Source organism: Thecamonas trahens, assembly GCF_000142905.1.
Source record: "Thecamonas trahens ATCC 50062 unplaced genomic scaffold supercont1.48, whole genome shotgun sequence".
Classification (NCBI taxonomy): Eukaryota; order Apusomonadida; family Apusomonadidae; genus Thecamonas; species Thecamonas trahens.
Genome location: NW_013657632.1, coordinates 201,842 through 229,555, shown reverse-complemented (window position 1 = coordinate 229,555; position 27,714 = coordinate 201,842). Strand labels below are relative to the sequence as shown.

Here is a 27,714-nt window from a genome sequence, read left to right as displayed (position 1 = left end):
GAGGGGAAAAACAACCAACATGGCAACCCTAACTTCATATCGTATCGTAAGGCCCTAACAGTTTATATAAGTAATAAAATAAACAAGGGGAAAAAGAAAAAAAATGTGAACTAAACCAAACCCCCATTCCCCCCCCCCCCCCCCCTCCCCATCTCTGGACTAGTTGAGCGCAGCCACGTGGCGCTCAACGTGACCCATCTGACCGATCCGACTCGTCTGTCACCGATGGCGTCATGCAGCAGGGCCAGAGAGCAGAGAGTTGCAGGGGAAACCAATCCAGATCATATCAAATCCTCTCTCTGCCAGGAACCCCACCATGAGTCACCCCCCCCTCCTCCTCCTCCCTCCCTCTGCTGCTCCGCCTCAGCCGATGACCCAGCACAGAGAGTCACCCTGCCCACCAACCACACACACAGCCAGTGATCGGCAGGTTAGACAGCCGCCCCAGTCCAGTCTGACCATGATCGCACCCTGTCTGGTCCCCTGTCCTCCTTCCTCCTCTCCGCCATGGCTCCTCTCTCCTCACCCACACCCACCCATACCTCTCTCGCGCCCGGACACTATGGGCCGCAAGCTCAACAACATGTCGCCGGCAGAGCGGGCAGCAGCCATGGCGGAGCGCAGACGTAAGAAGGAGGAAAAGGCCCGCAAGGCCCGTGGAGGTGCCCCGCTCGACCCACAGGCGGCCAAGGAGGAGAAGGCCGAGAAGGCCCGCCGCAAGGCCGAGGCCCGCCTACCTCCGCTTGAGGACCGCATTCCGCCCTCGGCGCGAGTCGTTGGTCTGGCAAGCTCGTCGATCTTCAACGCTGTCCACTTTGCCTACATCGGGGCTGTACTCTACGCTCTCGCTGCCGCCTGCGACCACGCCGGGCCGGACGAGGCCTGTTCTCGCCTCGGTCATGCTGCGGGCTACACCCTCGCAATCGCTGCTCTTCTGCACAGCGCCCTGCTTCTTGGCTCCTTTGTCCCGGCGGTCGAGGGCCCGGTAGTGGCCTGGGCGCTGCTGCCGGTCTTTGGCCTTGCCGCTCTCCCAACCCAGCTCCTTGTCCTCGGCAGCGTTTTACGCCTTCCAGGCGCTATGAGTCCTGTCGCTGTCGCTGACGCCACAGGCGCCGGCCCGCAATGGTTCATGGGCAACTGGCTTGCTCTCATCTCGCCGCCGCTGGTCCTTATCATTCTCATCTGGCGCCGCCGCGTCCTCTACTCGCTCTACTTTTACGACGCCGCCGCCAAGCTCTCGCCCAACTCACGCCGCATTAATGTGCTGTACCAGACCTCGGCTCCGCTCCTACTCTTTGTGGCCTGGTACGCCGTCTTTCGCCGCGACGGCTGGCTCGCCACTGACATCTACGCCTGGCCGGGCCTCGGCACGCTCCTCCTATGCACCGCCTCGACCGTCTTCCCGCTCTGGGCCTTTTTGCGGTTCCATGTTAGCAGCCTCTTTGGGCCCATCATGTGGCATGTTTACGGCCGTCGCGGTCTCGCCTGGTGCCTCAACGAGCGGACCAACGAGCTCTTTCCGCTCGTCCTCCTCCGCAAGGGCATCTCCAAGCCTACGCCACCAGCTGATGCCCAAGGCGAGCAGGCTGACGCCGGGACCAGCAGCGCCGAGCCAGCGGCCGAGCCGGCGGCGGATGCGGCGGATGGCGCCAGTAGTTAGCTACCGCTGCCGACGCGAGTGCCCGCTTATGCTCCCAGGGCGTGCCGCAGCGCAGGCATGACATCGCCAAGCGTCTCAACGTCAAGCATGTCGAAGAGCGCGTCGACCAGGACCACATACTCGGGCAGGGCTGACTCGTAGGTATCGACCTTTTGGGAGAGGGCGACGACCTCGTTGAGCACAGCCTCGGGCGTCGTGACGCCCAGCAGGGCCTCCAGTCTCGCCACAAGCTCGACTCGCGCCTCGAGCGCCTTGGCCTCGGGTACCTCGCGCGACGTGCTCGTTGCCCGCAGGCCCGCCGCCAGCGTCCGCAGCTCGGTGAGGCTGATCGACGGGAGGCCAAACGCGTCGGCGGCGCCGGTCCGGAACGCACGCGCCTCGTCGAGCTCGGTGCGCCAGCTTGCGAGGACTCCCAGCGCGTTGCCGACACCGACAGCCACGCCGCGCTTGCCACTTCGGATCGCGGCCAGCACACTCTCGATAAACTCCTGCATGCCCGGAAGCGCCGCCATGGCCCGCTCGATCTTCGCCAGCGCACTCTCGAGCTTGCGCAGCGACGGGACGCCGAGCCGGTCCAGAACCGTCTGCAGCGCCTCGCGCGCCTGGCTCCCGCTCAGGCTGTCCAACGAGTGGTGTGCGAGTGAGAACGACTCGCGGTCCTGCCGGATGAGCTCACGGGTCCGCGACGCGTTGTTCCCGTCGCGGCCAACCACAAATGAGAGGCCCGAGTCAGCCGCCATGCCGGCAGTGAGCGCAGGCGCCTCGGCTGCAGCCTCACGCTCTTCGCGCCAGCGAAGGACCGACGGCCGCGCCTCCAGCTCGAGCTTGGCTAGCTCGAGCTCGTCCTCAAGACTCTTGATTCTGGCGTACGCAGCGTCGCGAGCTTCGACTGCCGCCCGCGCCGCGCCCTCGGCCGCGGTAGCATGCTTACGTGCGTCCGCTGCTTCACCGCTCGCCTCGGCCAGCTGCCGCTCCAACGACGCCCGCAGCGGATCGTTCGCCTGTCCGGCCTTGAACCCAGCCTCGAATGCCTTGGCGTACTCGGTCTCGGCCTTGGCCGTCACCTGCGCCCGCAGCTCGCGCAGCTCCTCTTGCACCAGCCGCAGCTCGTGCCGCTGCGCATCGTTCAGACTCTCCAGCCGCGCCCTTTCCTTCTCCGCCAGGCTCTGCCTCATGACCATGCCGGACGCAGCGCCACCGGCGTGCGCTGCACGCGTCACCGGCGTCCCAGACACCTCGACCACCTTGAGCAGCTTGGCCTTGACCTTGGAGAGCTCCTCATCTTTGGCGGCGAGTTTGGAGCGCATGACATGGGTTTGCGACGTCAGCGACGAGAGCGCAGCCTTCAGCTTGCGCGTTTCGCGCTTGGCGGCAGCAGCGGCTTCGTCGCCGGCGGCCTCGGCCTCGGCCAGCTTCAGCTCCAGCGCGGCCTTGGCCTTGGACGCCGCCAGCAGCTCGCGCCGCATCCGCACCATGTCCGAGTTGGCTGCTTCAGCCGAGTTTGCCGCCGCTTGCTGCGCTGCAAGCTGCTCCGACACCACTCGCCCGCGGTGCTCGAGCTGGCGGAGGACAGCAAGAAGGACAGAGGCCAGCGCACGCTTGGACGAGCGCCGCGAGACTGGCTCCATGCCAGCCTGCAACAGCGCCGCGTTGACGTGGTCGGCGTCAAAGGTGTCGTCGGTGTCGTCGGCAAGCTGCACAATCCGCGGCGAGCGCGATGATGCCCGCGACGGCGACAGCTGCGGCCGCGGCGACGACTGCGCCCCCGCGGCCGAAGCCCACTGCCGCGTGGCGCATCCGGGGTGTAGGACGGCGTCGGCAGCTTGGACGAGAGCGTCGAGAGGTACGCTGCCCGCGGCGGCGATGAGCTCGCCAGCGCAGACATCGACGACATGAGCGAGGCGTCGGCGTCGCGTCGCGACGACGTCGACTCGGCCAGGAACGACGAGATGTTGCTAAAGTGGTCACGCAGCGGAGAGTTGCTCGGCGGAATACGCGGGACGGCGAGCCGAGCCTCCTCGTCGTCGTTGCCATCGTTGCTGGCAACCGCCGCTCGCCGCAATGGCGACGCAGCGGCGCTGGCTGCGGCCTCGGCTGTCGACATGCCGCCGTACCGTGCGCGCGCCATGTTGAGCGCCGTCGAGTACGAGAGCGTAGCGTCGGCCTCGGACTCGAGTGCAGACGCACGCAGGGCGTCCAGATCGGCGTTTGCCCGGGCCACAGCATCGGATGCAGCCTTGACTTGCGACGGCGGCGTGACGAGCTGTGGCACCGGCTGGGAGCGCGCCGGCGAGGCGGGCTCTGTGGCGGCGGCGGCGGCCATTGCCGGCTCCAGGGCCCGCTTTGTTGACGATCGCGGCGGCGAGGTCAGCTCTGAGTGCGGAGCGGTTGGGTCAGGCGTTTGCGTCTCGGAGTCGGCCACCGGTGAGCCCTGCGTCTCGGCGCGGGGCTTGATGGGGGTGGAGACCTCGCGCAGTAGCTGCTCCAGCTCGTGCGAGACCTCTTCGTTTTGCCGCAGCGCCTGGACAACGTGTGCCTCGAGGTCTGCGGTCAGCGTCGACGAACGAAGCGAGGCCGATGGCGAGCCAGCCGACGATGGTGACGGCAGTGGGGCGTTGAGATAGGCGTCAAAGTCGCGCTTGATGGCCGACGCCGTGCCGAGCTCCGACAGGGCGAGCGACCGGGCTCCGCCTGGGCCTGCGCCTGGGCCTGGGCCTGGGCCTGCGCCTACGCCCGACCCTTCGCCAGCTGTGTACCGCGAAGACGACGAGAACAGCGAGGAAGACGCTGCCGACATTGTTGTTGTGGCTGCGCTAGTGGTTGTGGTTGTGGTTGTGGTTGTGGGTGTGGTGGGTTGTGGGGGTTGTCCATGGTGTGACGGGAAGGTGTGTGCGTGTGCGTGCGTGTGTGTGTGGGGTATGTGTGAGAGGGTATGTGTGTGTATGTGTGTGTATGTGTGTGTGTATGTGGTTGTGGGTGGAGTGTGCTGCTCTGGTCCTCTGGGCAGTGTTTACCGGCTGGTTTGCAAGGCGCGCGCGCGCGAAAGTGACAGGTCAAACTCGGCGACCTCGGGACATCAGCTGCTCGAATATGCTCGTTGTAATGAACGAAGGGGGGGGAGAGAGGGGCCTATTGCCACCTCGCTAATGGGTGTAGATCTTGACGGGCGCCCACCGCGGTGTGGGTGCCGGCGCCGCCAAGTCGATACAGGGGGTGAGCGGCTTGAGCCGCTTGACTGGGCGAACCTCTGGCTCGCAGTCAAGGAGCGTCGGGGTGCGCCGGCGCTTGTGGGACGTGCTTGCCGAGGCAAACGTGTCGAGAGAGCTGCAGGTGCAGCGGCGCGCACACGCAGATAGCGCGGCGCGGACGATGGGCTGGATGGTGGCCTTGAGATTGCGCCGCGCAGCAAAGATGGCCGAGCTGGCCGAGCCGTCGCCCGATGGGACGGCGGCCTTGACGTAGCGCTCGACAATGGCATTGGCCTGACCGCGGCCCCAGAGGTGTGCTGCGAACCGGAAGAGGCCATTAGCAACGGCCGGCGCGGCGGTGGCAAACACCTTGCGCAGCGTCGCCTTGGTTGCCGCTGCCTTTGGCCGTTCGGCCTCGATCGCCGCTGCAAGGACAACCATGTGCCCGACGAGCGAAGCGTAGACCGTTGCGCCCTGCGGGAGGAGCACGCCGGCCCACGAGCCCTCAAACGAGTTCTTGGCGCCCGGAAAGGTGATTGCCCACAGGTCACGCCCGCGCTGGAGCGAGTACGGCTCGACAAACCGAGCCCGGATCGCCACAATGAGCTTTGCCAGCGACGTGCCGGTCGGCGCGTCCGCCGCCACTTCAGCCATCACCTGTGCAGCCTCGGCCATTCCGTGCTTCATCGCAGCCATCTGGCCTGGCGACGAGCACTCGGCATACGGCAGCAGCAGCGACAGGTCTGCGTCCACGCGTGCTAGCAGCCGCGTCGGGCAAAGGTGGCTCCATCTCACAACTGTGAGCACGGTCTGCAGCTCGCCTGCTAGCTCGGCAAAAGCCTGGGCCTCGGCGTCACCGACTGTCGCACACACAAATCCGGGCGTCAACGGGGCGGGCGACAACGGGGCGGGCGACAACGGGGCGGGCGACAACGGGGCGGGCGACAACGGGGCGGGCGACAAAGAGGCCGACGGCGAGACCGACTGCGAGGCTGACGAGTACCACTCGGCCTCGGGAAAGCACTCCTCCAGCGAAATCGGAGAAGGCTCGACGTTGTCCAGAGCAGACAGGTCGAGGTTGTCGAGGTCAGTGAGCTCATCGAGGTTGCCGAGGTTGAGATTGAGGTCGCCGAGGCTGCCGAGGTCAAGTCCGCCTAGCTCGCCGAGTCCAAGCTCCAGCTCGCCGAACAAGTTGTCGGAGGCCTTACTGTCGCACTTCAAGCCGCAGCCGAGACCGGGACCATCGCAGAGGACAGGCGCGACGGGAAAGGGCGTCGTCGAGAAAAAGCCGCTGGCGATGGAAGCGGCAGCGCGAGGCTCATGTCGACAACCTCCTCTGGTCGCCGCATGCCCTGCACAGGCATCATGCTCAAAGATTGCATCATATGCGGCGTCGTCTTGTACTTGTGGTCCACTTTGCTTGTGTTGTTGCTTAGAGACGAGTGTGCCGACTTGCTCTGTCTCGACCCTTCGCCTGCCGCGTCAGATGGAAGGCGAGAACGTGTGGTGTCACGTGCGGCGAGCGAGTCCATCGTTCCATTGCCACCGCCGCTGCTTGGAATGGAAGCTAGCCAGCCACTAACAATTTTTTTGTCCCCACTCCACCCCCCACCCCCCATCCCCACTCGACAGTTGTGGTTCAGCGCGGCTTCTCCTCTCCTCCCCCCTCGTGGTGGCCTCCTTGCCAGGCGACACGGCTTTGCGCACCAGAGCCTCACTTCACTCTGGCCACATAGCAGGAGACTATGGGGTGTGGATCGTCGCGGGACATACCGCCGGCGAGCTCCAAAAGCCGGAACAGCCCACGGCCTGCGCGGCCGAGAACGCGGCGGTCGTCGTCGTCGTCGTCGTCGTCGTCGCACCGTGGCCGGCGCTCCGGCGATGGCGGCCGGCGCTTGTCGCGGACCTCGTCGACGACATCGATCTCGTCAGGCCTGCCGGGTACAGACACCTCGTCCGACAACCTGTCGGCGTCGGACGAGGCTCTGCTCGATCGCATCGCCTCGCGCCACGACATCGATGTCGACGGCCTCTCGGCCAAGGAGCGCAAGGAGCTGCTCAACTGTACCTTCCGCCCGGCGACCAATAAGCGCTCGGCGCGGCTTGCCGCCCGCGCCCGCGCCCGTACTGGTGGCCGTGGCAACAAGCCCATTCACGACCGCCTTGCCCGCCGACCGCCCAAGCGCATCGTCGTCACCTATAGGCCTACCAAGGATGAGGCCTTCCTCACCTACGTCAAGCCTGGCGAGCCCGGCGCCGAGCACTACGGCATCTCGGTTGCCAAACGCAAGATGATTCGCTCGCACAACAACGAGCTGAATGCGCTCTCGCAGCGCCTCAAGGACGGCACGTCTGGTACTGGGCCCTCGACCCGCTCCTCGTCGTACCGCCAGGTCATCGACAAGATCAACCATCTTAACCGCACCATCGGCATCATCACCGCCGCCCTCGAGCAGGCCGAACACAAGCTGTTTTACTCGTTCGAAGAGTGGTACGAGAAAGAGTACGCCCACTTGCCGCCGCCGCCGTCGCCGCGCTCCCACGCCGCCGCCTCGCGCATCCAGGCGCTCTATCGCGGCTACGCTGTTCGCAAGCGCCCGCCCACTCCATACCACCTCCGCGCTTCGCCCGAGGCCCACGAAGCCGCTACCCGCATCCAGGCAGTCTATCGCGGCTACGCCGCCCGCCGCCGCCACTGCGTTGGTCCCGGCGGCTACCACTACGGCAACGACGATCCCTACGGTGACTATGAAGACGCCGGCTACTATGATGACGGACCTGGCCCGGGTGCCGACGGCTACTACGACACAGCTCTTTACCCAGACGGCGATGACGATGGCTACGGCGAGTATGACGCTGCAGACGGCGGCAACGTTCCGCCGTACGACATGGACTACGAGCCGTACCCGTACTCGGACGACGAGCGCTGACGCTCGCCCCGAGCCTCCGGGCCGCGCCTTAGAAAATATGCACGTTGATGCCGGCAAGCGCCTCCTCGGCTGTGTCCTGCACCCGCGCCACATCGTTTTGCGGCGATGCCGTCGCTGGTTGCTGGTAAAACACTTGCGTGCCGGCCGTCTGCCGCGCGTAGAGCACTCCCAGCGAGTTGCCCAGCGCGAGATGCGTCACCGCCCCGCCCGCAAAAACGTCGTGCGCCATGCACGTCGCAAACACAAAGTTGGCGTCCATCGACGATTCGACCACAGGCACGTTGCCAAATCCGTTGCGCGTGAGCTCAGAGTGCACAAAGTACTTGAACGGCACCTCGCTCCGCCTCTGTCCCGCAGGCCCCACCCCGAAAACGTCGATGCGTACGCCAGCGACGGCACGCCCGACACCGGGCTCGGCTCCGCGTCCTCATCAGGCGGAAGCGCAGAGTACGTCATCGCTGCTGGATACAAGCCCGACGAGATGCCCACACGCGGCTGCGGCGAGTAGTACAGCGATGACCTTGGAAGCTCGTTCCCGCCCGTCCCGTACATTCCACGCCCACCCACAGGCGTGCCCGGCGGCGAGTCAAAGCTCAGGTACCCGCCAGGTCCGCCATAGCCCGACATCGACGTCGAGATGGCAGACGACATCGAGGTCGAGTGCAGCGACGTGTTGCCACCGCGCCCGCCGTCGTTGTTGCCGACACCCGGCCCGCCGGCTCCGCCCACAGGCGTCGACGCACCCGAGCTCCGCCGTGCCCGCCCCAGTCCACCCGGCAGATCGCGCGGAAGGTAGAACGTCCCGCCCGGCCCGTACGCCGGATACGCCGCAAAGTTTGGATGTGTAAAGCCCGCGCCCGGCACCCCATCGCTGCCGCCCACATCGTCGTCACCGCGGTCGGAGCGGCCCAGCCGGCAGAGTACGCTCTGCAGCTGTGCCAGCCGCGGTCGCGACGTCAGCGCCAGCTTCTTCACGTGCCGCACATCGTACATGGCCGAGATGTCGAGCAGTACCGCGAGGCTCACGCGTGAGAGCGAGAGAATGTACAGTCCCACATACGCCCCGGCCTCAGAATCCTGCTTCAGCATCTCCGGCACAGCCTGAGACGCCGCCGCTCCGCGTCGCTCGGTCTCGCGCCCTGCGAGGCTCGCCAGCTCGGCCCGCGTGAGGAAGACTGGCTGCATGATCGAGTCCTCGCCCGCTGACGTCGCCGAGACCGCGAGCCCCGAGATCGTAGCAGATCCCGCCATCGAGAGAGCAGAGACAAGCGACGACTGCGACGGGGAGGCAGGCGATGCCAGCCCAGACCGCAGCATGTTGGCTCGGTGCGGCGTCGCCGGCAGGCCGAGCGAGCCGAGGCCTCCAAATGAGCCACTCAGCCTGCTGCTGCCGCCCTCACCACCGCCCTCGCTGCCGACGCTGGCAAACGCCGACGAAGGCGGCGATGCCAGTGCGTCTTTGAGTGCCGCCACTGCCGCTGCCGCAGACGGCGATGCCACGTTGGCCTTGCGCGACCGCCGCGAGCTCGAGGCCACAGACGCCGCCGGGCTCGAGCCGCGCGACCCGGCATCGCCGCAGCCCAATCCGGACGACGACGACGCCAGCGAGCGAGCGCCTGTTGCACTCGACTCGCGCCCGATGCCTGCAAGAGAGCTCAGGCCCGCGCTCACCTCACCATTGCCCGCCCCGCTCCCGCCGCCGTCGGCGACTCCGCTCCCACCGCCTTCCGAGCCGTCGGTGGCAAACGGCGCCAAAACCGACTCGTCGAGCCGCGTCGACGCCGCCACGCAGTTGGCCGTCAGCGGCTTGTGACCGAGGCCTAGCATCTTGAGTCGCGCAATGATGAGCGCCGCCAGCTGCGGCGGAACATTCGACGCCAGCTCGCGCCGCTCGAACAGGACGACAGCACCGAGGTTCCCGGCCTCGGCTGTGATGGCCGAGACTAGCTGCGACGCGCTCACCACTAGCCGCCGGTGAGTGTCAGGAACCGGCGCCCGCGGGACAGTCGCAAAACCACGCATCAGCGGAAAGTCAGTAAGCAGCGGAACGAGCGCGCCACAGCCGGCCGAGAGCGCAGCACGGAAGCCCTCGCCGCGGGCACGCAGATCGTCAAACGGCCCTGTAAAGAACTGCAGCGCAGAAATGGCGGCGTCGAGATCGGCCCTCAGCGCTGCATCCGGCTCTAGCACCGACGCCGTGAGCACAAACGAGACGCCCGAGACCTGCGCGTATGCCACCTTGTGCCGCTCCAGCACTATGACATCGGGCTCCTCTCCGGCCGAGAACGCCCGCGAGAAGCGAACGATCGACGCAACACCACCAAGCAAGAAGAGCTGTAAGCCAACCGGCGCATCTTGTGGAAAGCAGAACAGCACCATGTCTTCCGGCGGATCGTCGTCTGAGGCACAGAGCGACTCGTCGTAGACCAGGAACGTCCGTGTCAGCAGCTCCGATCCGCTCCCGTTTCCGCCGCCTTCGCCCTCACCACCACCACCCAGCACAGAGCCCAGGCCCGAGACACCCAGGCCTGACGCGCTCAGACCCGATGTGCCCAGGCCTGACCCGTTCAGTCCGCTCAGCCCGTTCAGTCCGTTCAGCCCTCCAAGGCCGAGCCCGCTCCCCTCGCCACCACCGCCGCCCACGCCGCCGCCTTCAGCCTCGTACCCCATGAGGTACGAGAACGACATCCGGTGCGAGTTGGTGCACGCGCTATGTCCGCAGCGTCGGTGTCGTCGTCCGTTAGTCGGGTCTGTCTCCTCTCGTCACCTTCGCCCTCTGCCCCGCCCCGCTCCACTGTGGCTGTCAGACTTTGTCGACTGTCGTTCTGCCAACACATTCGCTCGCCCCCCCCATGGACACTGCTCCATCAAGGTCGTCTTTAGTTTGTATGCTTATCTGTCTTCTCCACAACAAACTCCCAAACCCTCCGCATCGAATGCTGTCGAGAGCGAGGGCGTCATTCCGTAGCAGCTGTCGCCGGTCATCGGTGATGCCGGAACTGTCGTCTCGCCCATCGGTGACGGAGGGACGGTGATCTCGGCGTCCGAAACCATGTCATCGGTCCAGCAGCCAGAGTTGCACCTGCCTTCCGCTTCGATTGTGAGACCTTGACCCGGCGGCGGGCGGTCCAATCGGCGGGGAGGGAGGGCAGGCGGCGTGATGGCCACGCCTGCCGTTCCGTCGCGCGACACACTGCCGCGTCCAGGCGAGTCAGCCGGCGTATGGTTGGCGGCAGCCTCGCCCTTGATCGCCAGTGGCGGCGGCGGCTGGATCAAAATCGGACTCGAGCCAAGCTCAGACTCGTCGCCGGTCATCGAGAGCTCGACTGACACCGAGCCGTCGCCAAATGAGAGCGTCCGTCCCGAGTCGGAGCGCAGCTCGGTGAGCTCCATGTCCGACTCGTATCCGCCATAAGTGGCAAAGACCTCATCGACCTCGGCCGCATCGCGCTGTCGGATCCGCCACAGCTCGTAGCCGGCACCCGCCGTTACAACCAAGAGCAGGCCAACGAGCGCCGATATGACCACCGTGTCGCGCAGCGGCGCCGACGAGCTGATCGTCCCGCCCCACAGCAGCACAACCGAGCCGTCCAGTGTCAGTGCGTCCAGCACGTTGTGGTGCGCCTCCACATACGGCTTGTGGCCCGCAACCGCGGCGCCGGCGCGGAGCGCAAGCATAAGCAGCGCCACAACCGTCGCCTTGACCGTCGGGGATTGCAGCGCGCACACTACCACTACCACCGCCAGCTTGCGCCCCAGAATGGCGAGCTCGTACCAGAACAGCTCTGGCTTGTACTTGGCCACAAGAAACGCGTACCGCGAGCCAAAGGCAATTGGATCCAGCTGCGAATGCTTTCGCCGCAGGAAGACCGCCAGTGCAACCGGCACACTCAGCCCGTAGCCGAGAGCGACGATGAGAATGAGCGGAAGGAGCGAGTTCCACGCCGCGGTGTAGCACCGACGCTGAGGATTCGACGTCATCACCACGATGCCGTCGCCGACGTTGGTGCAGTCGACATACCGCAGCGCCGCATACATCAGTGGGAGGTAGAGCAGCAGGATGGTCTGCAGATATCCGCGCCCGCCCGCGCCGATCAGCGCCGGACTCGGGCGCAGCAGTGCCCGCTTGCCGTCGGCCTTGCCGTCGGCCACCTCGCGGTTGTGGTGCGCGTTGGTCACCGCGCTCCCCACAACAATCACCATGCCAAACGGCAGGAGGAAGAGAACCGGCATTGCCATGGTCATGCCCCACTTGAACATCCACACGTCGCCGACGTCGAGCCCGCACTCGGGCGCCGCCAGATCCAGGTTGAGATTAACCAGCGAGACGGCATCAAATATGGCGTCAGCGACCGGATGCCACTCGAGCTGGATCGTGCCGTACAGCGCAACAGCCTGCAGCGTGTTGAGTGCAATAACAAACGCCGCGTACCCGTACACCTTGGTGTTCCGCGTGTTGATCCACACTACGCCCGCCACGTATCCAAAGACAAGCAATACCAGCGCGATAATAACCACTACGTTTGAGCCTTTGCACTTGCGGCACTCGTTGTTGAGCCGATAGTATCCGGATGCACACCGCGCGCACAGCCGACCGGCGTACCCGGCCGCACAATGCCCGCCGCCAGCGCACGCCGTCGGTCGCGGACACGCCACAAATGCGCTTCCGTCGTCAGTCGGCTCAAAACCGGGCGCCGCCCGCGGCGGCGTGACGCCACCGTCGCAGATTGCACCAGCTGGGCACGGCACACATGGTTTGTCAGCCCTGCGCTTCCCCTCTCCAAACCAGAACGTGGGCAAGCAAGTGCAGTTGAGGAACGATGTCGAGCCCTCTTGGGAGGTGGTAAAGCCTGGACACGTTGGGCACACAACCGCGTTGACGCTGTCCGAGTACGTCCCAACTCCGCATGCAGCGCACTTGACCCCGTCGAGCACCTTTGTGCCAGGCTCGCACGTCGTAGCCGCGTTCATCACAAAAGGCGCGCCCGGAATGGCGCGCCCATCTATTTCAACCAGCAGCGTGTACGTTCCGCCGTCCGGCACCTTGACGTCAAACACCAGCCACGCCGCATCCAGCGAGATGACCTGCACCGCCGACGCTATGACCGTCACTCCCTGCCGAACCTGGACCGCGATCGCACCCGTGTCCGGTGCCGCCGCCAGGCTATTACCGTACGCATCCCACAGCTCAACATTGAATCGCGTCTCCGACCCAGTCTCCACCTCGAGCACACCCGAGTTTGGGAGGCCGACCAGAGCGCACGCTGGGCCCCACACCGGGCCGGCTTCCGCCGTGACTGCCAGCGTCCATGGCGCAACCACAAATGCCATGTCGTTGAGCCCAAGCTCAAACACGTAGTTGCCTGTTATCGTTGGCACCGTTAGCGCCACATCGTACTCGCCGACCGTCACATACGTCGCCGCCGCCAGGTTGGCGCCGTTCGCGCTCGGCGCTGTCATTCGCGCGTACGGCTCGTCGGCCCCGGTCCCTGTTGGGTTGGAGAACTCATCGCGGACGTAGACTTTGTACGCCACGACAGACCCAACCTCGCGGACCATCTGCCCGCTGCTGCTGCCAGGCACGACCGCGTACGACGTTGTGATGTTGAAAGATGAGCAAAACGCTATTTGGCCCGTACTCCACGTCGAGTCGCCGAGGCAAACGCGGGAGGCGCCCCCCACCAGCGAGTAGCCAGCATTGCACCAGTAGCTGCAGGTCTCGCCAAACGCAGCCGGACTCGACAAGCTCGATCCGCCGTCGCATGCCACATTGCCTGCCGTTGGCGCGATAAGCGGCGGGCAGGCCACAAACCGGCACACGGCTGGACCGAGCCCGTCCCACATCGGCCCCACACAGCTCCTGTTCGCCGACCCCTCGACCAAATCGAGGCCAGTGTCGCACGAAATCGTTGCCAGCGATCCAGCATACCCTGCATTGCTAAATGAAATCGTCCCGTTGGTCGGGGCAGACAGCAAGTTACAGGCGTACGGCGGCGGCGGAGAAGGCGGCGGCGGCGATGGCGGCGGCGAGGGCGGCGGCGATGGCGGCGGTGATGGGGGCGGCGGCGAGGGCGGTGGCGGCGGCGGCGATGGAGGCGGCGGCGGCGATGGGGGTGGTGGTGGCGACGGTGGCGGGCCGCACCGCACGCTGGCGGCCGGAGGATCCCACTCAAGGCTCGCCGTGCATGTCGTCACGCCTCCCGGCGCGCCAAACAGCGTATCACCGCCGTCGCAGTTGAGCGCGAGCGAGTCGCCGCGCGGCGCGCTGTTGTCGCCTGTGATGGTATGCGGCGTCGCGGAGCCACCCGCATAGTTGAACGGCGTGCAGACTTTGTAATATCGGAGCTGTAGAACAGTGTTCCGTCCAACGCCGTCGTTCGCTGACAACGTGCACGCCGAGCCTGCCAAGCCGCACGCAAGCGACGAAGTCTCGAAAACAAACCCATCGGCAAAGCTGGGCTCGTTGATGACGTCCGTCAGAGTCGCCGCAAATGCTGCGCCGGTACCGAGAGTAAACAACGAGACGTCGCTTCCGTCCATGGAGGCTGCGAATGTGCCCGGCGCGTAGGCAATGTCGTTGAGCGCGCCATCTGCTGTCCAGGGACTGTCCGAAAACGCGGCTTCGAGCTCGACCTTGCTCACGTTGGCCACCCGAGTGACAATGTCCCCGCTACTAGCCGCAGCACTCAGTTGGCCGATCCGGAACATGGTGCTTGGATCCACAAAGATCGTCGAGGTGGGTAAAAACGGCTTGCAGCTTGTCGCCGCGCGGTAGTCCTTTAGCGCAATGGAGGACTGCTCGCTCTTTCCCATGCCATACGGCGAGGCAAGGGCCTGCCCAGTAAATCCCGGGCAGGCTACATCAGCAGACTCTAGTGTAGCAGCCTCTACCAGCACTCTGCTCGAGCTGGTCAGCAAAACGAGGCCTACAAGGCCAAAGAGAGCTCGCCTGTAGCATGGCCATGAGTCACGCGTGCGGAACATGGTGCGGCACGTGAACGGAAAAGTAGCCTTTTTTCGGGCTGTCGGCGAAACGTGCCGAGACGAGCGGAATGGTTTTCGCAGTCGATCCGAGTTGAGCTCGCGCAAATGGCCACACTCTGTTTTTCACTCTCCAGTGCAACCACTCGCCTCAATTGGTACGTCCTCCGAACGCCTTGCGCTTTGCCATACCGCATGCCCTCCCTCCCCTCCTTCCCCTTGCATCCTCCTCCTTCTCCCCCCACCTCCCCCACACTACCTACGCATGCGTCCATGGAAATGGGTCAGCTGCAAGCCATCTGTTGTTGTTGCCGGTGCTGTGGCTAGCCCCATGCCCCTTGGCCTCTACCTCGTCTACACCGTCTGGGCATCAGCCTCTGTTTTTGTTTGCGCCCACTCTGCCCACCCTTCCTTCCCCTCGCACACGCCCGTCCACGTCTACACGACCGGGATACAGCCTCTTCCCGTCGCACGAACATGGAGCACACCAGCATGGCCTTGACTGCCTTTGTCTATCTATTTCTATGCCATCTGTTCGATGCCTCTCCATTCTCGCACATTGTGTGTCTCGGATGCCCAAAGACCATTGGCGATCACTCACTCAACCCAATCTGTTCCCCCCTCCCCTACCACCGCATACAGTTAACATGGTGAAGGCTCTCCCCTACCAGAAGAAGAAGGTCGTCAAGCGGTCGAAGAAGTTCACCCGCCACCAGTCCGGTATCGTCTTCGGCCCGTCCAACGGTCGCTACTCCGTCAAGGTATGTCCCTCTGTCTTGGTCGTGTTTGATTTTTACTCCCCCCTCCCTTCCCCCCCCCCCTACACCCACCCACCCACTCACCGCACCCTCGTCGTCTACCTCCCTCCCCCCCACAGCCGTCGTGGCGCAAGCCGAAGGGTATCGATGGCCGCGTCCGTCGTCGCTTCCGTGGCGCCCTCCCCATGCCTAACATTGGCTACGGCACAGACAAGGTGACCCGCAACCGCGACCCGAACGGCTTCTACCGCTTCAACGTCCGCAACGTCGCTGACCTTGATGTGCTCCTGATGCAGCACCGCAAGTTTGCCGGCGAGATCTGCAAGAGCGTCTCGGCCCGCAAGCGCCGTGCCATCGTCAAGCGGTATGTTCCTCCTTCCTTGCCCTCCCTCCCTCTCTCTCCCCTTGCCCATCTTTCCCCCGTTTTATTTTCCCAGCTGTCCGTCGTCGCCCTCTCGACGTCGCGCTTCTGGTCTCGCAGGCATGCGACCTCCTAATGATGATCACAAATCCGACGCTTACGGCGGGTAGGACCGCCACTCGTGGTGAAACAACAAGAGCTTTTTAACCCTGAGGGGATCGCATTGCCTCCCTGGCACAGCATCTGCTCTCTCTCCCCACGACCTTCACTCACCTCTCTGCCCCCTTCCTCTGATTGCCACAGCGCCCAGCAGCTCGACATCAAGCTCACCAATGCTCATGCCCGCCTTCGCCAGGAGGAGGACGAGTAAACCCAAGAAGTACGACCAGCCAGGCAACTGTGCAACCGTCATGTGGTACGCGACTCTGCCCGATCCCCTCTCCCTCTCTTTTTCTCTCCCCGAGCTGCGCGCTGCGCGTTGTCGCCCCGACACGCCCCGCCGCTGCTCGCTTCGCAGGCATGCGACCTCCTAATGATGATCACAAATCCGACGCTTACGGCGGGTAGGACCGCCACTCGTGGTGAAACAACAAGAGCTTTTTAACCCTGAGGGGATTGCCATGCCCATGCCATGCCCTTCCTCTCGTTCTTTCCTCCTCATCACCCACTCACGCTGTTTGCTCGTTCCTTGCGCTTGATTGTAGCTACGATAAAACAAAATCTCCCCCTGCTCCCACCCCGATACTCCCCCGCACTGCGCATCAGTACTTTACATCATCGGGTAGGCTTCCTGCCGGCGGCGGTGCGAAAAGACCTCCTCGCGGGCAAGCGCCGAGCCGTGACGGTCCACGCCGACGCGGAGCATCTCACGGAGGCGGCGGACAAGGAACTGCACAAACTCGCTGGCCGAGCCCGAGGCCGAGTCCAGCTTGCGGAGCGAGTCGAGGACCGGCGTGATGCAGGCCGAGGCGTCCGACGCGAGCTGGGCCAGCTCCTTGACGGTGAGCGAGTCTGCGTCGCCGGCAGCGCCGTTGCCCAGCGAGGTCGAGGATGAGGCTGCGCCGCCGGGCACAAACAGCTCAAAGTACCACTGCAGGTGCCGGAGGAGAACAAGTAGCGTGTTCTCCAGCGAGAACCAGAGGGTGGCAATGTCCTCTCTCTTGAGACGCATCGACTCGACGAGTGCCTGGGCAGCCTCTTCCTCGGCAGCCTCCATTTCGGCCATCGACCCGGCCCTGCGCTCGAGCAGGTCGAGTTGGGTAAACGTGGTCTGCAGCTCGAGGGCGCACGACGAGACGTAGATGACGAGGGTGGCGAGCGGTGGCGAGCGCGCGCGGGTCTGGATGGCCAGCGGCACTTCAACCGGCTCGGCCGCCGTCGCGCCCATCAGCGCCCCGCTGAGCTCGGGCGAGAAGAGCAGGCCCGAGGCCGTGAGCGGGAGCTCGTCGCCCGCCGCTGGCGACGAGACCACCGTGCAGTAGCCGATGACGTTGCGGCAGATGACCCGGATCGACCGTGCGGCAGCCTCAAGGATCGTCGACGGGTGCAACTTGGTCTCCCACCGCGCCGCGACCGAGTACTTGGCGAGGAGCGCGAGGAGGTGGCCGTGAAACTGCCACCCAAACTCCGGCAGCAGTGCCTCCAGCCGCTTGGCCTTGTTGACCCGAGCCAGCGCGTAGAACAACGCGGTCATCATACGCACCTCGGCCAGCGACTCCTTGCGGACCGTCGGCGCCCGGTCCTTGAGTACCAGCAGGACGAGCTGGGCGTGCGCAGAGAGAAACGCGACAACTTGGTCGAGTGCCGCAGATCCAAGCGAGCTCAGCAGCGCCGTGAGGAGCTGGAGCACAGGCATGAGCAGCGAGTGGTACGTCTCTACCACCACAGGCGCAAGCGTGTCCAGCACCGACGGCTCGGGCCGGTAGTCCACAAAGTGGCACGAGATGAGGCTGTGGACGAGGCCGCTCTCAATGAGTGCCCGCGCCCCGTTGTGCGTCCCGGCCAGCCGCAGCAGCAGCGCCATCTTGGCCTCGTACACGTGCAGCGCACGGAGCGCTGCCGCACTCCCGAGCTCGACCCCGGTTCCAGTCGCCGACGACGTGAGGACAGACGAGAGCAGCGAGTCCTGCTTGTCAAGGTCGTCGAGGAAGACACGCAGGTATCCGTGCGTCTTCATGTACTGCAGCAGCGAGCCCGAGCCGACGGCGGCAACCAGGACGTTGAGCGCGCTAAAGGCGAGCGCCTGCCACACTTGCTTGCCGTGCGACGCGTCGCGGCAGAGCACGTCGAGTAGCGCCTCGCCCGCGGCGGCCACAATCTTAGCGTTTCCGCTTGCAATCGCTGACCGCCGGCTGGCCAGCGCCTCGGCTGGCGCCCGCGACTCGGGCTCGCCCCACGCCGACTCGTTGAGCGAGCTTCCCGCGTCCTCGCCGAGGTGCTTGGCGCTCAGCGTCACGTCCGGCTGCGTCAGCTGCAGGTACGCCATCAGCGCTGCGTACAGGTTGCCGCGCTGGACTTGGTCGGACCCGTGGCGCAGCAGCGCCGCAAGAATCCCGCGGAGCAGCGCGTGAAGGTGGTTGACCGGCACGTGTGTCGTCTGCCGCGACGAGACCTGCACCTGCAGGAGCTTGGACAGGATGGCGAGGACGACAGAGGTCATCGACCGCGCCACAGCCTTGGCGCTCACCCCGCGCCCGAGGAGGAACAGCAGCGAGTCGAGGACCATGAACAGGATCGACTCGCGTGACTCGGAGCCAAGTAGCTCGTAGCACCGCGCAAGCGTGGCGAGCACAATCTGCGACCACGCTGTCATGACCTCGACCCGCGCCATGAAGCGCTCATGGTACCCGTTCCAGTCGGCCGCCGCCGCCACCAGCTGGTGCACCACCGACGCCGCGTCCGAGCTCTCGTCGCCCACGCCCATCTCGCTCATCCCGGTCCCAGGCATCATGCCCGCCCGTAGGTGCGGCGCAGCCATGAGCACCCGGTACAGCGCCGGCACGTCAAAGCACTCTACGCCCGCTGCGTTCTTCGAAATCGTGGTCGCCACAAGGCCCTCGTCCAGCGGAATGCTCGGGAACGGCGGCTCGACCTCGTCCACCTCCTGCAGTGAGTACAGTACCTCGAGGAGCTTCATCCGAGCCTGCTCCACTCCCGACGCCTCGCCGTGGGCGCTCGCAGCAGCGTCCCAAAACGACGGCAGCGCACCAGGCTCGCCTCGCTGCCGCGGCTCCGAGCTCGAGTACAGCGCCGTCAGCAGCCGCACTGCCTGCGGCCGGTGGACCGTGTTCGGCCCGCCAGCCACATGCAGCTCGAGTGCAATCGACTTCAGAATCCACGACGTGTACCGCAGACGGAGCACCGGCCCGGCCGACACGTCCGGCAGCTCAGGCTCAATGGTGTAGGCAGTCCTCAGCACCGCGTACGCGCCCTCAAAGTAGTCCACATCGCGCGATCGCAGCAGTTGCAGCGTCGCCGTCGACGTCGCAGGCGTCGAGACAAGCGCATGCACCAGACGCGCCGTACCCTCGGCAAGCGTCGGAAAGTAGACCACAAACTCAGGGTCGGCCGCCAGCTGGAGCAGGATGTTGAGGCAGTTGTGCGCGATCGAGACCAGCCGCGACGCCGCAAGCCCGCGCTCGAGCTCGAACCCACAGAGCAGATGAGTCATCGACGGATACGGCGCATTGAGCGAGACAAGGAGCAGCTCGAGCACCGCCTCGCGCGTCCGGTTGACGTAGTACTCAGCCACAATGTCTGCAGAGAGCAGGCCCGACGAGACAAGCGCCTCGACGTCGACCACCGCGCCCTCGACGTCGGGCGTGAGGAGGAAGAACGGGTCGTTGAGCGCCAGCGACGCCAGTGGAGGCACCGAGAGGAGCGGGTGGAGCAACTCAGGCTCCAAAATCTCCGGCGTCCCGTCCTCCAGCCGCCCCACAAGCTTGAGCGCAACCTCGTCCGCCATGTTGAGCGAGGAGAGGACCGGGACGAGCGGCACGCCCGTCGCCGAGAGCGACTGCAGCACCTTGACCGCGTTGTAGACGAGCTCCGCGCAGTGGCGGTACGACACATAGTTGGCAATCGCCCCGAGCACCTTCTTGCTCTGCCGCAGCGACTGGTCGAGCCGCACCGCAGACGGCAACACCGTCGCCGACCGCAGAAACTTGAGAAAGACCGGCTCGAGCTCAAAGGTCCGGTTGATAATGCGAAGGCAGAGGAGAATGCACGCCTCGAGCGCCTCGCCGCCGGCCTTGAACCGGTCGCCCTCAAGCGCGTCCACGCCGACCTCGAGGACAGAGACAAGCTTGCGGTAGAACGGTCCGCCAGAGAGCATGGCCGACATCAGCGCAAAGCCTGGCGTGCGGAGCTTGGACACTTCTTCCGGCTGTGCAGCAAGTGTCGCGTCGTCCAGAAAGTCCGACTCGACCGGCACGTACTGGCTCAGCAGCCGGTCAAAGACAATGAGCGCCGCCCGCGCCACCTCCCACTTTTGCCCTGTAAACGCGTAGCCGCGTGTGTCAAACTTGAGCCACACATGGCCAGCCACAAAGTTAAAGTACGGGAGGAAGCCCGGGTCGCGCATGCCAAACCCAAGCCGCTGCGGAACGCCGCTGCGGATGAGGTTGGTGAGCAGGAGGAGAAACGCCAGCGTCTCTGGATAAGCCTCGTCCCGGGCCTCGATCTCCTCGAGGTCAAAGACAATGCCGGCGAGAGGCGGGCCGCCTGCCACCAGCGCCCGGCTCGCCGCCATGCTCGCCTCGTGGCCCATCACCCCGGTTCCGTACTCGCGCCCACCGCCGCGCGGAATGAGGACCACGTCTGCCGATGGCTTGCCCTCGAGAGCCGCCATGAATGCGTTCGGGTTCCCGTCGCGCGGGATCGGGAGCAGGCCAGCCTGCTCGACAAGCTGCCAAACACGCGCGCAGAGCTCGGGCGAGCGCGCAAAGGCGGCAATGACCCGCAGCAGGTGTGCCTTGAGCACGGCAGGCACCTGGCAAGCGAGGAGGCCAAAGAGCGACTGGAGGCCGGCCCAGTGCCGCGACGACTCCATGGCCATGCGCGCCTCGGCGTAGTGGGTCAGCACCGTCTCCATGAGCCGGAGAATGGCGCAGAGGCCCATGACGTCGTCGTGGTGCAGCTCGCGCGCCACCCGCGGCGCGAGCGCAGAGTGTGACCGCGCGTCATCGCGTCGCAGCTCGGCCTCGTAGTTCTTGATGACCTCGAAAAAGTGCGCCCACCCGACTGACGCGTTGGGCGGCGAGTCCAGAAAGTAGTACGCCTGCTCGGCCGCCTCCGGTGTGTTGGCCAGCGCCGCCAGAAAGTCGAGGTACGCCACGTGAAGCCGGATCGTCACGTTCATGCTCGCCGACGTCAGCACGTCCGGCCGGTCAGTCCAGAAACGCAGCGCTCCCGGCCACTTGGAGTACAGAGCCGTGAGGAAGAAGAGGAGCTGCTCAAAGTCGTGCCGCGTTTCACCGCCCTGCCCGCCCGTCGTCATCTCGCGCCGCGTCGCCTGCTCGTCCTCCTGCTTGAGCTGAGTCACTTGCGACGGCTTCGACTTGAGGAAGCACATCATGAGCTCGTCGAGCTTGGAGACAAAGAACGGCGTGTCGCGCGAGGCCTCGAGGAAGAGCTTGGACGCGAGGATGCGCGTCCGCGCAAACTCAAAGACATTGTCGGCAACCGCCGCGCTGAACTGCGCCGCGTGGTCCGCCCACTTGGCATCGGTGACAAAGAGCGAAAACGCGAGGAGGACCAAGGCCCGGAGTCCCTTGGTGTGCGCCTCCCACGATGACGCGGTGCCGAGCAACTCGCGCATGTTCTTGCCAAACGCTTCGTCGGCCAGCAGCGAGTTGGTACGCTGGCTTGGCGACGCCATCGATGGCCCGCCCGTTTCCATATCCCGACTCGTCGGATCGAGCGCCGCCACCAGCGCAAGCGCAAGCAGGACCGCCACCTGGAACGTGGGGTCGTCGGCGTCGTCTGACCGTGCAAGCTTGGCCGTCTCCTTGAACACTGTCATCAGCTCGCGCACCGTCTTGGGCTCGCGGTAGCCCTGGTAGTAGATGTAGAAGAGCGTGAGCGCCAAGTGCTGCCGCTCGTCGATAAAGTACACCCGCCCGTCAGGGCCGTACTTGTTGAGCTCGGCGTCGGTGGTGAGAACCCGGTTGGCCCGCGTCACGAGCTTGGCCAGCTTGCTGGCCACATCGTGGACCGTCAGCAACTCGTCGGTAAACGCCACAATGCCCGCCTGGCGCCGTTGACCCTCCTGGCGCTGTCGCGTATCCTGGCACCGTCGATAGGAGTCGTCCATCCGGCCCTTGACCAGCTCAAGAAGCGCGAGCAGCAGAGCGCGCCGCTCCTCAAAGTACAGCTGCTTGGCCAGCCGCGGGACCTCGAGGTCCGGCTCGTCCTCGCCCAGCGGGCCCTCATAGCCCGGAAGCTTGCGCTGTGCCTCCTGCACAAACGCCGCAGCTACAATATGGTTGAGATTGAGGTCCTCAGCAAGCTCGTTGACCCGCTTGATGAACGTCGCCGACCGCTTGCTCTCGTTACCGTAGATGTTCAGCGGCGTCGTCTCGGCCTCGCTGACCTTCTTGGCGTCATCCGCCGACCGCTCCTACTCCCTCCCACGCCCCACGCACCACCCGCACACATCCACATACATGTACAGCACACCGTGAGCCCCTCTCTGCCCAGCATGCCCTCTTCTGCGCCACGCCCTGCCGCACCTTCTCCGGCGGAGAGCCGCCAGTCATGGATGGGCTTTTTCTGGCGCGCCCGCACCGCAGCGTCACCCACCCATCGGCCTCCCCCTCCCTCCTCCCCCTCACCACACCAGACTGCGTACAGGAAAGTGTAGCGGGTTCATGAACAGAGGCTTTGCTCTGCGCAGCTCCACCGACAGATCCTTGAATAGAAGCTGTCCATGGAAGCAGGCCACCACGGCCTCGGCCACCTGTGACCGTCCGCGAATGACGTCCATGGAGAAGAGGTGTGGCTGGGTCGAGGGGCTGGTGGTGTCCTCCAAGTCGCCGTCACCTCCAATCACTCCCCGACACCAAAATCATAGCCACGATCATGATCATGATCATGATCATGACCCCCCCCCCTCCCCCCCTCCCTGTACACTCCACCTCTCCCGATACTCATTCGCAACATGGCAGGAGTTGGACAAGTTAGGGCTGTGCCGTTGCCGCAGCCCGAAGAAAGCAATGTATGGTCGGAAATGTTATGGCTGTGGCAGTTGGCGTGTGTGTGTGTGTGTGTGTGGCATGTGAGCTGGCGGTTCTCCTGCGCTTCCACCGTTTGGACAGGGAGACAATGGGCATTGCGGGGGAAAACTCACAGAAGAAAGACGAACTTGCTTTGCCGGGGGGGGAGGGGAGTAGAAGACATGCCTCAGACTGGTGACCGATCTCTCGCGAGTGATGCCTGCGGACTTGCGGCTTGACTTTGACGTGGCAGGCTTCTCACTTGAGACCAACTTTATCGGCGTGGCCATGGATGATGTCGGCGTCCAGCTCATCTCGTCGAACCAGTGCCAACTGCGGAATCTGGCTACTGGATATCACTTGGTGCGGGCGTTCCTGGTGTACTCGGATCACACGTGTGTCAAGTCGGACATGGCGTACGTTGAAGCCGAGTTCTACGTCAAGCGGCAGCTCGTCCAGCTCGAGCGGCCGTTCATGTTTGGCCAGCCATCGATCATCACCATCCAGGCCGACCAGGTCATCGACTTTTTCGTCCACAACGTTGATCTCTCACCCGAGACCTATGCTGTGCGTATTGTTGTCGACAACGAGGTTGTTGACGACGTCGACGAGTGGGTTCCGTACGAGCTCGAGGGCCTGCAGCCCGGCGAGCACACGCTCCGCCTCACCCTCATCAACACCTTTGGCGAGGAGATCACGACTCCCAAGTATAACGCCATGGTCCACACCTTTTTCACCTAGTATGCACTCCTTACATGGCGCGAGCCCGCGCCGCCGCTCCTCCGCTGTCGGCCTGCAGGCCCGCCGCCGGAGCCGACGCCAGCAGTGGCGCAGACTCGGGGTCGAGACCCAGCCGCGGGCACGGCTTGGAGCGCGGCGGCGGCGGCGGCTCGATCTCTTCCAGCGTTGCCGTCGCGGTCTCGAGGTACTCGTACGACGAGGTGAGCCACATGAACATGCCGAGGAAGAGCGCCATGAGCAGGGCGAGGCCGTAGAAGACTGGCGGGCGAGCTCTAGAGACGTAGGGCAGCGAGAAGAGGCCGGCGTCGAGGAGCGAGCCCATGGCCTGAGTCAGGCACCACAGCGCCGTCACAATGTTCTTCATGGCGGGCGGCGCCTGCGAGTACGCAAACTCGAGGCCGGGTACGGCCACCATAATCTCGCCGAGCGAGATAAAGATGTACTGCGGGATCTGCCATGCAATGGTCACCGAGTTGGCCGGCTGCGAGTCGATGTAGACCTGCAACGTGCCAGTGAGGACGTTGGCGATCGAGACGGCCGCCATACCACACGCCATTCGCCCGAGCGTCGACAGCGGATGCCCACGGAGTCGCGCGTACAGCGGATACACCCCATACTCCATGATCGGGATGAGGACAACGCAGAGGATGTCGTCCAGCGACGGCATGATGTCCGGCGGAATCCGGATATTGCCCTTGAGCGTCAGCGACATCTGCTCGCCCTGGAAAATCCACACCGACGACTGGAGATAGAGCAGGGCCCAAAAGACAGGCAGTGGGGCAAAGACCTTGCAGATGTGCCCGAGCGATCGGAGCGAGTGCCACACAGCCCGCGGCGTCGAGACCGTGGCCGTCGGGTCGTGGCCCGGCGGCAGCGGCGGAATCCACTTCTTAGCAGGCACTCGCCGGTACCACACCACACCGGCCACAAACAACGCAAGCGCAAACAACGAGGCGCCGGCCACAGAGACGAGGATCGAAAAGTACGAGACGTACTCGCGGAGAACAGGTCCGCCAAACTCGCCCATCAGGTTGCCCACATTGCACAGCGCGTAAAAGATGCCAAACGACCGGACCATCGCCTCTTCCTGCCCAGGCCCAAACTGGTCCGCCACAAACACTGACTGGATCGGGTTGATCATGCCGTATCCCACAGCCGTAAAGGCGAGGCCGACAAACGCCGAGACAGCCTTGATCCAGTCTCCCAGCTCCAGCGCCCCAGGCACTGTCGATGCCATCATAATAAGCGCGCCCAGCGTCCAGATCGCCGCCGACCACACCTGAGTCACATAGTTGCCGAGCTTGTAGTCGGAGAGGACTGCACCCACGGGGCCAAACAAGTTGTACAGCGCCATAAAGATGTTGACAAATGCTGTCGCACGCGACTCGGACTCGCCGACATAGTTCTGAAAGTAGATGGCTAGAATGGCCTGCGTTCCCGACTGTGCAAACGACTGCAGCACAATGACCGCGTAAATCGTGTACAGGGCCCTCATCTGCCGCTGGCCGTTCTCGCTCTTGGCGTTGTCGGCCATGGCGATGACGAGGGGAGGGGGAGGACGGTATACGTAGCCGTGTAGCCCTTGCTCCACCTCTGACTGGGTAGTAGAGCCGAGAAGACCGAAGACCGACCGCGAGCGAGGGCGAGGGCGAGGGCGAGGGCGGGGGCGAGGGCGGGGGCGGGGGCGAGGGCGAGGGCGAGGGCGAGGGCGAGGGCGGGGGCGAGGGCGAGGGCGAAAGCGAGCGAGGTGAGCACGTGTGGCCGGCCGGTCAGCTGCCAGCCGTTTTGCTATCGAGTCCAAACCAAATCCATCATTCGGTTGAATGATTGAGGGGTTCGGCAAAAACTCGATGTAACTCAACACGCTCAGCTGTCGTTTCAACTTCGGCACGTTCACCTACTCAACATGTTCGAGAAAATGTTCAGTCAGTGCGATGTGGTCAATTCTACCGGTTGGCCAAGGGACGGCGGGACGCAGTCCGCCTGCGGTCGTCACACTCTCGGCATTGACCCTACACACTGCTCCCAAGTTCACTGTGGCAGAAGCATTGTAGGAAACGTTCTTGTGTGTGGATGGAGTCAAGGAAATGCACTAATGAGCGCCAGAGCAGCGGAGAGCCCCGGTGGGTCGACGACACCGATGTAGACATCGACGACGGCGTCGAGCCAGATGAAGCTGTGCCCTCACGTCATGCTCTCCGATCTCAGCGCGTGTCACTTCTCAAAGCTGCGGCGATGTTTGGGATGCTTTGTGCATACCTGGTTGTCAACTTGGTCACACAGATATTCATGTGGGAGGTCGGTGAAGGCGGGCCCGTCCGCCGCGCCAGTGCGTGTGTCTCTACCATCGCCACGGCCAGGGACGAGATGGCTATGGCGGCGGAAGCTGCTGCTACTGCTCGTAGATTGACGCCAAGACCGTTCCTTGGTGATCCGCTGTTGATGCTGCTGCTTGGGGGAAGTGATCAGGCGTTTCGCTTTCTATTGCGCATGCCGCAGTCGTCGTTCGATCAACTCGGGCAGCTCCTATTCGGTGACGATTGGATGATTGATCTCACTTCCAACCATACCCGCGGGCGAATGCAGGTTGTCCTACGCGCTGGTCGAGTTGGGAGGCCCCCTATCCACCCCAAGAAGGCGTTGGCCGTGTTCCTCTTTGTTCTTGGTCACGGTGCAATGCGACTCCGGTCTGCTGCCCTTCTCCTCAACGTAAGCGCCTCGTCCCTGAAGAACATCCTCGAGCGAGTGTCGCGGCGCGTGATGAAAATGATGCCATTACAGTGGCCGGATGTTGCAGAGATCACAGCCATTGTGCGTTCTCGCCAAGGAAAGTGGGATATGGACATCGCGGACTCGATCTCGCGCGGCGGTCAGCCTTTTGAGGCTAGTGAAGAGGCAAAGCTGCGACGCGCGTTTGCTTGTGTGGATGGAACTGACTTCTGCCTGGCTCAGAATCCACATGGCGACGATCAGATTGCGCTTCACGGGCGAAGGTCCGGCCCTCGCATTAGTGCTCTATGCACGGTTGCAATCGACACGGTGCAGTTCATCAACTGCGTCGTGGGGTTTCCAGCTTCGACGAACGATGTCAACATGTTGAAATTGAGCAACCTCTACGCTAATCCGCGTCGTTTCGGTATCAATCCAACCGGTGCCGGGTTCACCATTCTCGGGGATGCCATATTCCGTGGTACGGTGTTCCCCTACATTGTCACCCCGCGTTCGGGAGTGTCTGAGAGAAGGGATCCACAGTGCAGAGCAAGGAACTGCATCGAGCGTGCCTTTGGAGTGCTCAAGAGCCGCTTTCAGTACCTACTTCGTATGACCACAGAACTAGATCAGCTCAACAACTCGATGATCAGCGCTGCATTCCGCCTCCACAACTACTTGATGGCCGGGGTTCATGCCGATGACGCAACGGACTTCAGCGCCACCATCGATGTAAGCTCAGATGATGTATTTGCTGCCTTTGTTGAAGCAATCGAACCAGGAACGCTTGAACGAACTCGTCACTATCAACATCGTCGACCTGACTCTCTGACAGGTCGCCGATGCTGTTGAACGTGATCTTGTCCCACGTCGCCGTAGACTACAGTGAAGCTGCAATCTTGTCAAAAGTCACGGTCAGGTGCTTCAGTACATCAAGAGTACTAGTTGCCACGCTGAGAATGGCATCCTTGTGCTTCTGGTCGGCAGTGGCACTGGCCTCAAACAGCATGATGTGTTTCTCGGTCAGATCGACGAGCTTCTGAGAATCGGCCACGGAGTGGACCTTGCGCTTCTTCGCCGAGGACGGACATCCGCTGCTGTCGCCAGAACGACGCCGCTTGCGAGGCGTTTCAGCAGATGGCGTGCCCGGATCTGAATCGCAAGATGACGTC

General features: G+C 64.1%; 9 protein-coding genes across 9 annotated transcripts in view; 3 read left to right on the top strand and 6 right to left on the bottom strand.

The window, feature by feature from the left end:
• AMSG_08804 (uncharacterized protein) overlaps window positions 1-612 on the bottom strand; it is a gene marked incomplete at its 5' end in the record, with an annotated part of 1,666 nt that extends 1,054 nt beyond the window's left edge. Inside the window, one exon of the mRNA XM_013899116.1 lies at window positions 543-612. Coding sequence (XP_013754570.1) covers window positions 543-612 — 70 coding nt within the window. The remainder of the gene's footprint in view (window positions 1-542) is intronic.
• A 1,074-nt stretch (window positions 613-1,686) lies between these two features.
• On the bottom strand, window positions 1,687-4,457 carry AMSG_08802 (uncharacterized protein; the record flags this gene model as incomplete). Its single annotated transcript, XM_013899115.1, has 2 exons — window positions 1,687-3,508; window positions 3,544-4,457. The coding sequence occupies 2 exons, from the start codon at window positions 4,455-4,457 to the stop codon at window positions 1,687-1,689; spliced, it is 2,736 nt and encodes a 911-aa protein (XP_013754569.1).
• Window positions 4,458-4,803: 346 nt separating this feature from the next.
• Window positions 4,804-6,212, bottom strand: AMSG_08801 (uncharacterized protein; the record flags this gene model as incomplete). Its single annotated transcript, XM_013899114.1, has 2 exons — window positions 4,804-6,055; window positions 6,103-6,212. The coding sequence occupies 2 exons, from the start codon at window positions 6,210-6,212 to the stop codon at window positions 4,804-4,806; spliced, it is 1,362 nt and encodes a 453-aa protein (XP_013754568.1).
• Window positions 6,213-6,568: 356 nt separating this feature from the next.
• Window positions 6,569-8,049, top strand: AMSG_08800 (uncharacterized protein). Its single transcript, XM_013899113.1, has one exon. It carries the CDS (start codon window positions 6,594-6,596, stop codon window positions 7,776-7,778), a length of 1,185 nt encoding a protein of 394 aa, XP_013754567.1. The 5' UTR covers window positions 6,569-6,593; the 3' UTR covers window positions 7,779-8,049.
• On the bottom strand, window positions 7,807-10,519 carry AMSG_08799 (uncharacterized protein; the record flags this gene model as incomplete). Its single annotated transcript, XM_013899112.1, has 2 exons — window positions 8,143-10,519; window positions 7,807-8,116 (listed from the first exon to the last, which is right to left on the bottom strand). Exons 1-2 carry the CDS (start codon window positions 10,464-10,466, stop codon window positions 7,807-7,809), a joined length of 2,634 nt encoding a protein of 877 aa, XP_013754566.1. The 5' UTR covers window positions 10,467-10,519.
• A 62-nt stretch (window positions 10,520-10,581) lies between these two features.
• AMSG_08798 (uncharacterized protein) lies at window positions 10,582-14,819 on the bottom strand (the record flags this gene model as incomplete). Its single annotated transcript, XM_013899111.1, has 2 exons — window positions 10,703-14,819; window positions 10,582-10,595 (listed from the first exon to the last, which is right to left on the bottom strand). Exons 1-2 carry the CDS (start codon window positions 14,760-14,762, stop codon window positions 10,582-10,584), a joined length of 4,074 nt encoding a protein of 1,357 aa, XP_013754565.1. The 5' UTR covers window positions 14,763-14,819.
• Window positions 14,820-15,400: 581 nt separating this feature from the next.
• Window positions 15,401-16,608, top strand: AMSG_08797 (50S ribosomal protein L32). Its single transcript, XM_013899110.1, has 4 exons — window positions 15,401-15,520; window positions 15,637-15,881; window positions 16,182-16,293; window positions 16,583-16,608. Exons 1-3 carry the CDS (start codon window positions 15,407-15,409, stop codon window positions 16,246-16,248), a joined length of 426 nt encoding a protein of 141 aa, XP_013754564.1. The 5' UTR covers window positions 15,401-15,406; the 3' UTR covers window positions 16,249-16,293; window positions 16,583-16,608.
• A 25-nt stretch (window positions 16,609-16,633) lies between these two features.
• Window positions 16,634-22,863, bottom strand: AMSG_08796 (uncharacterized protein; the record flags this gene model as incomplete). The annotated part of the gene is made up of 2 exons (XM_013899109.1): window positions 16,634-22,497; window positions 22,729-22,863. The coding sequence occupies 2 exons, from the start codon at window positions 22,861-22,863 to the stop codon at window positions 16,648-16,650; spliced, it is 5,985 nt and encodes a 1,994-aa protein (XP_013754563.1). The 3' UTR covers window positions 16,634-16,647.
• Window positions 22,864-23,008: 145 nt separating this feature from the next.
• Window positions 23,009-24,603, top strand: AMSG_08795 (uncharacterized protein). Its single transcript, XM_013899108.1, has 2 exons — window positions 23,009-23,094; window positions 23,270-24,603. Exons 1-2 carry the CDS (start codon window positions 23,038-23,040, stop codon window positions 23,831-23,833), a joined length of 621 nt encoding a protein of 206 aa, XP_013754562.1. The 5' UTR covers window positions 23,009-23,037; the 3' UTR covers window positions 23,834-24,603.
• The last annotated feature ends 3,111 nt before the right edge of the window (window positions 24,604-27,714 follow it).

Coding starts and splice junctions, on each gene's coding strand:
- AMSG_08800 (XM_013899113.1), top strand. CDS start 6,594: ATGGGGTGTGGATCGTCGCGGGACATACCGCCGGCGAGCTCCAAAAGC.
- AMSG_08797 (XM_013899110.1), top strand. CDS start 15,407: ATGGTGAAGGCTCTCCCCTACCAGAAGAAGAAGGTCGTCAAGCGGTCG. Junction 15,521..15,636: donor ACGGTCGCTACTCCGTCAAG/GTATGTCCCTCT, acceptor TCCCCCCCACAG/CCGTCGTGGCGCAAGCCGAA. Junction 15,882..16,181: donor CGCCGTGCCATCGTCAAGCG/GTATGTTCCTCC, acceptor TGATTGCCACAG/CGCCCAGCAGCTCGACATCA.
- AMSG_08795 (XM_013899108.1), top strand. CDS start 23,038: ATGGCAGGAGTTGGACAAGTTAGGGCTGTGCCGTTGCCGCAGCCCGAA. Junction 23,095..23,269: donor CGCAGCCCGAAGAAAGCAAT/GTATGGTCGGAA, acceptor GGAGGGGAGTAG/AAGACATGCCTCAGACTGGT.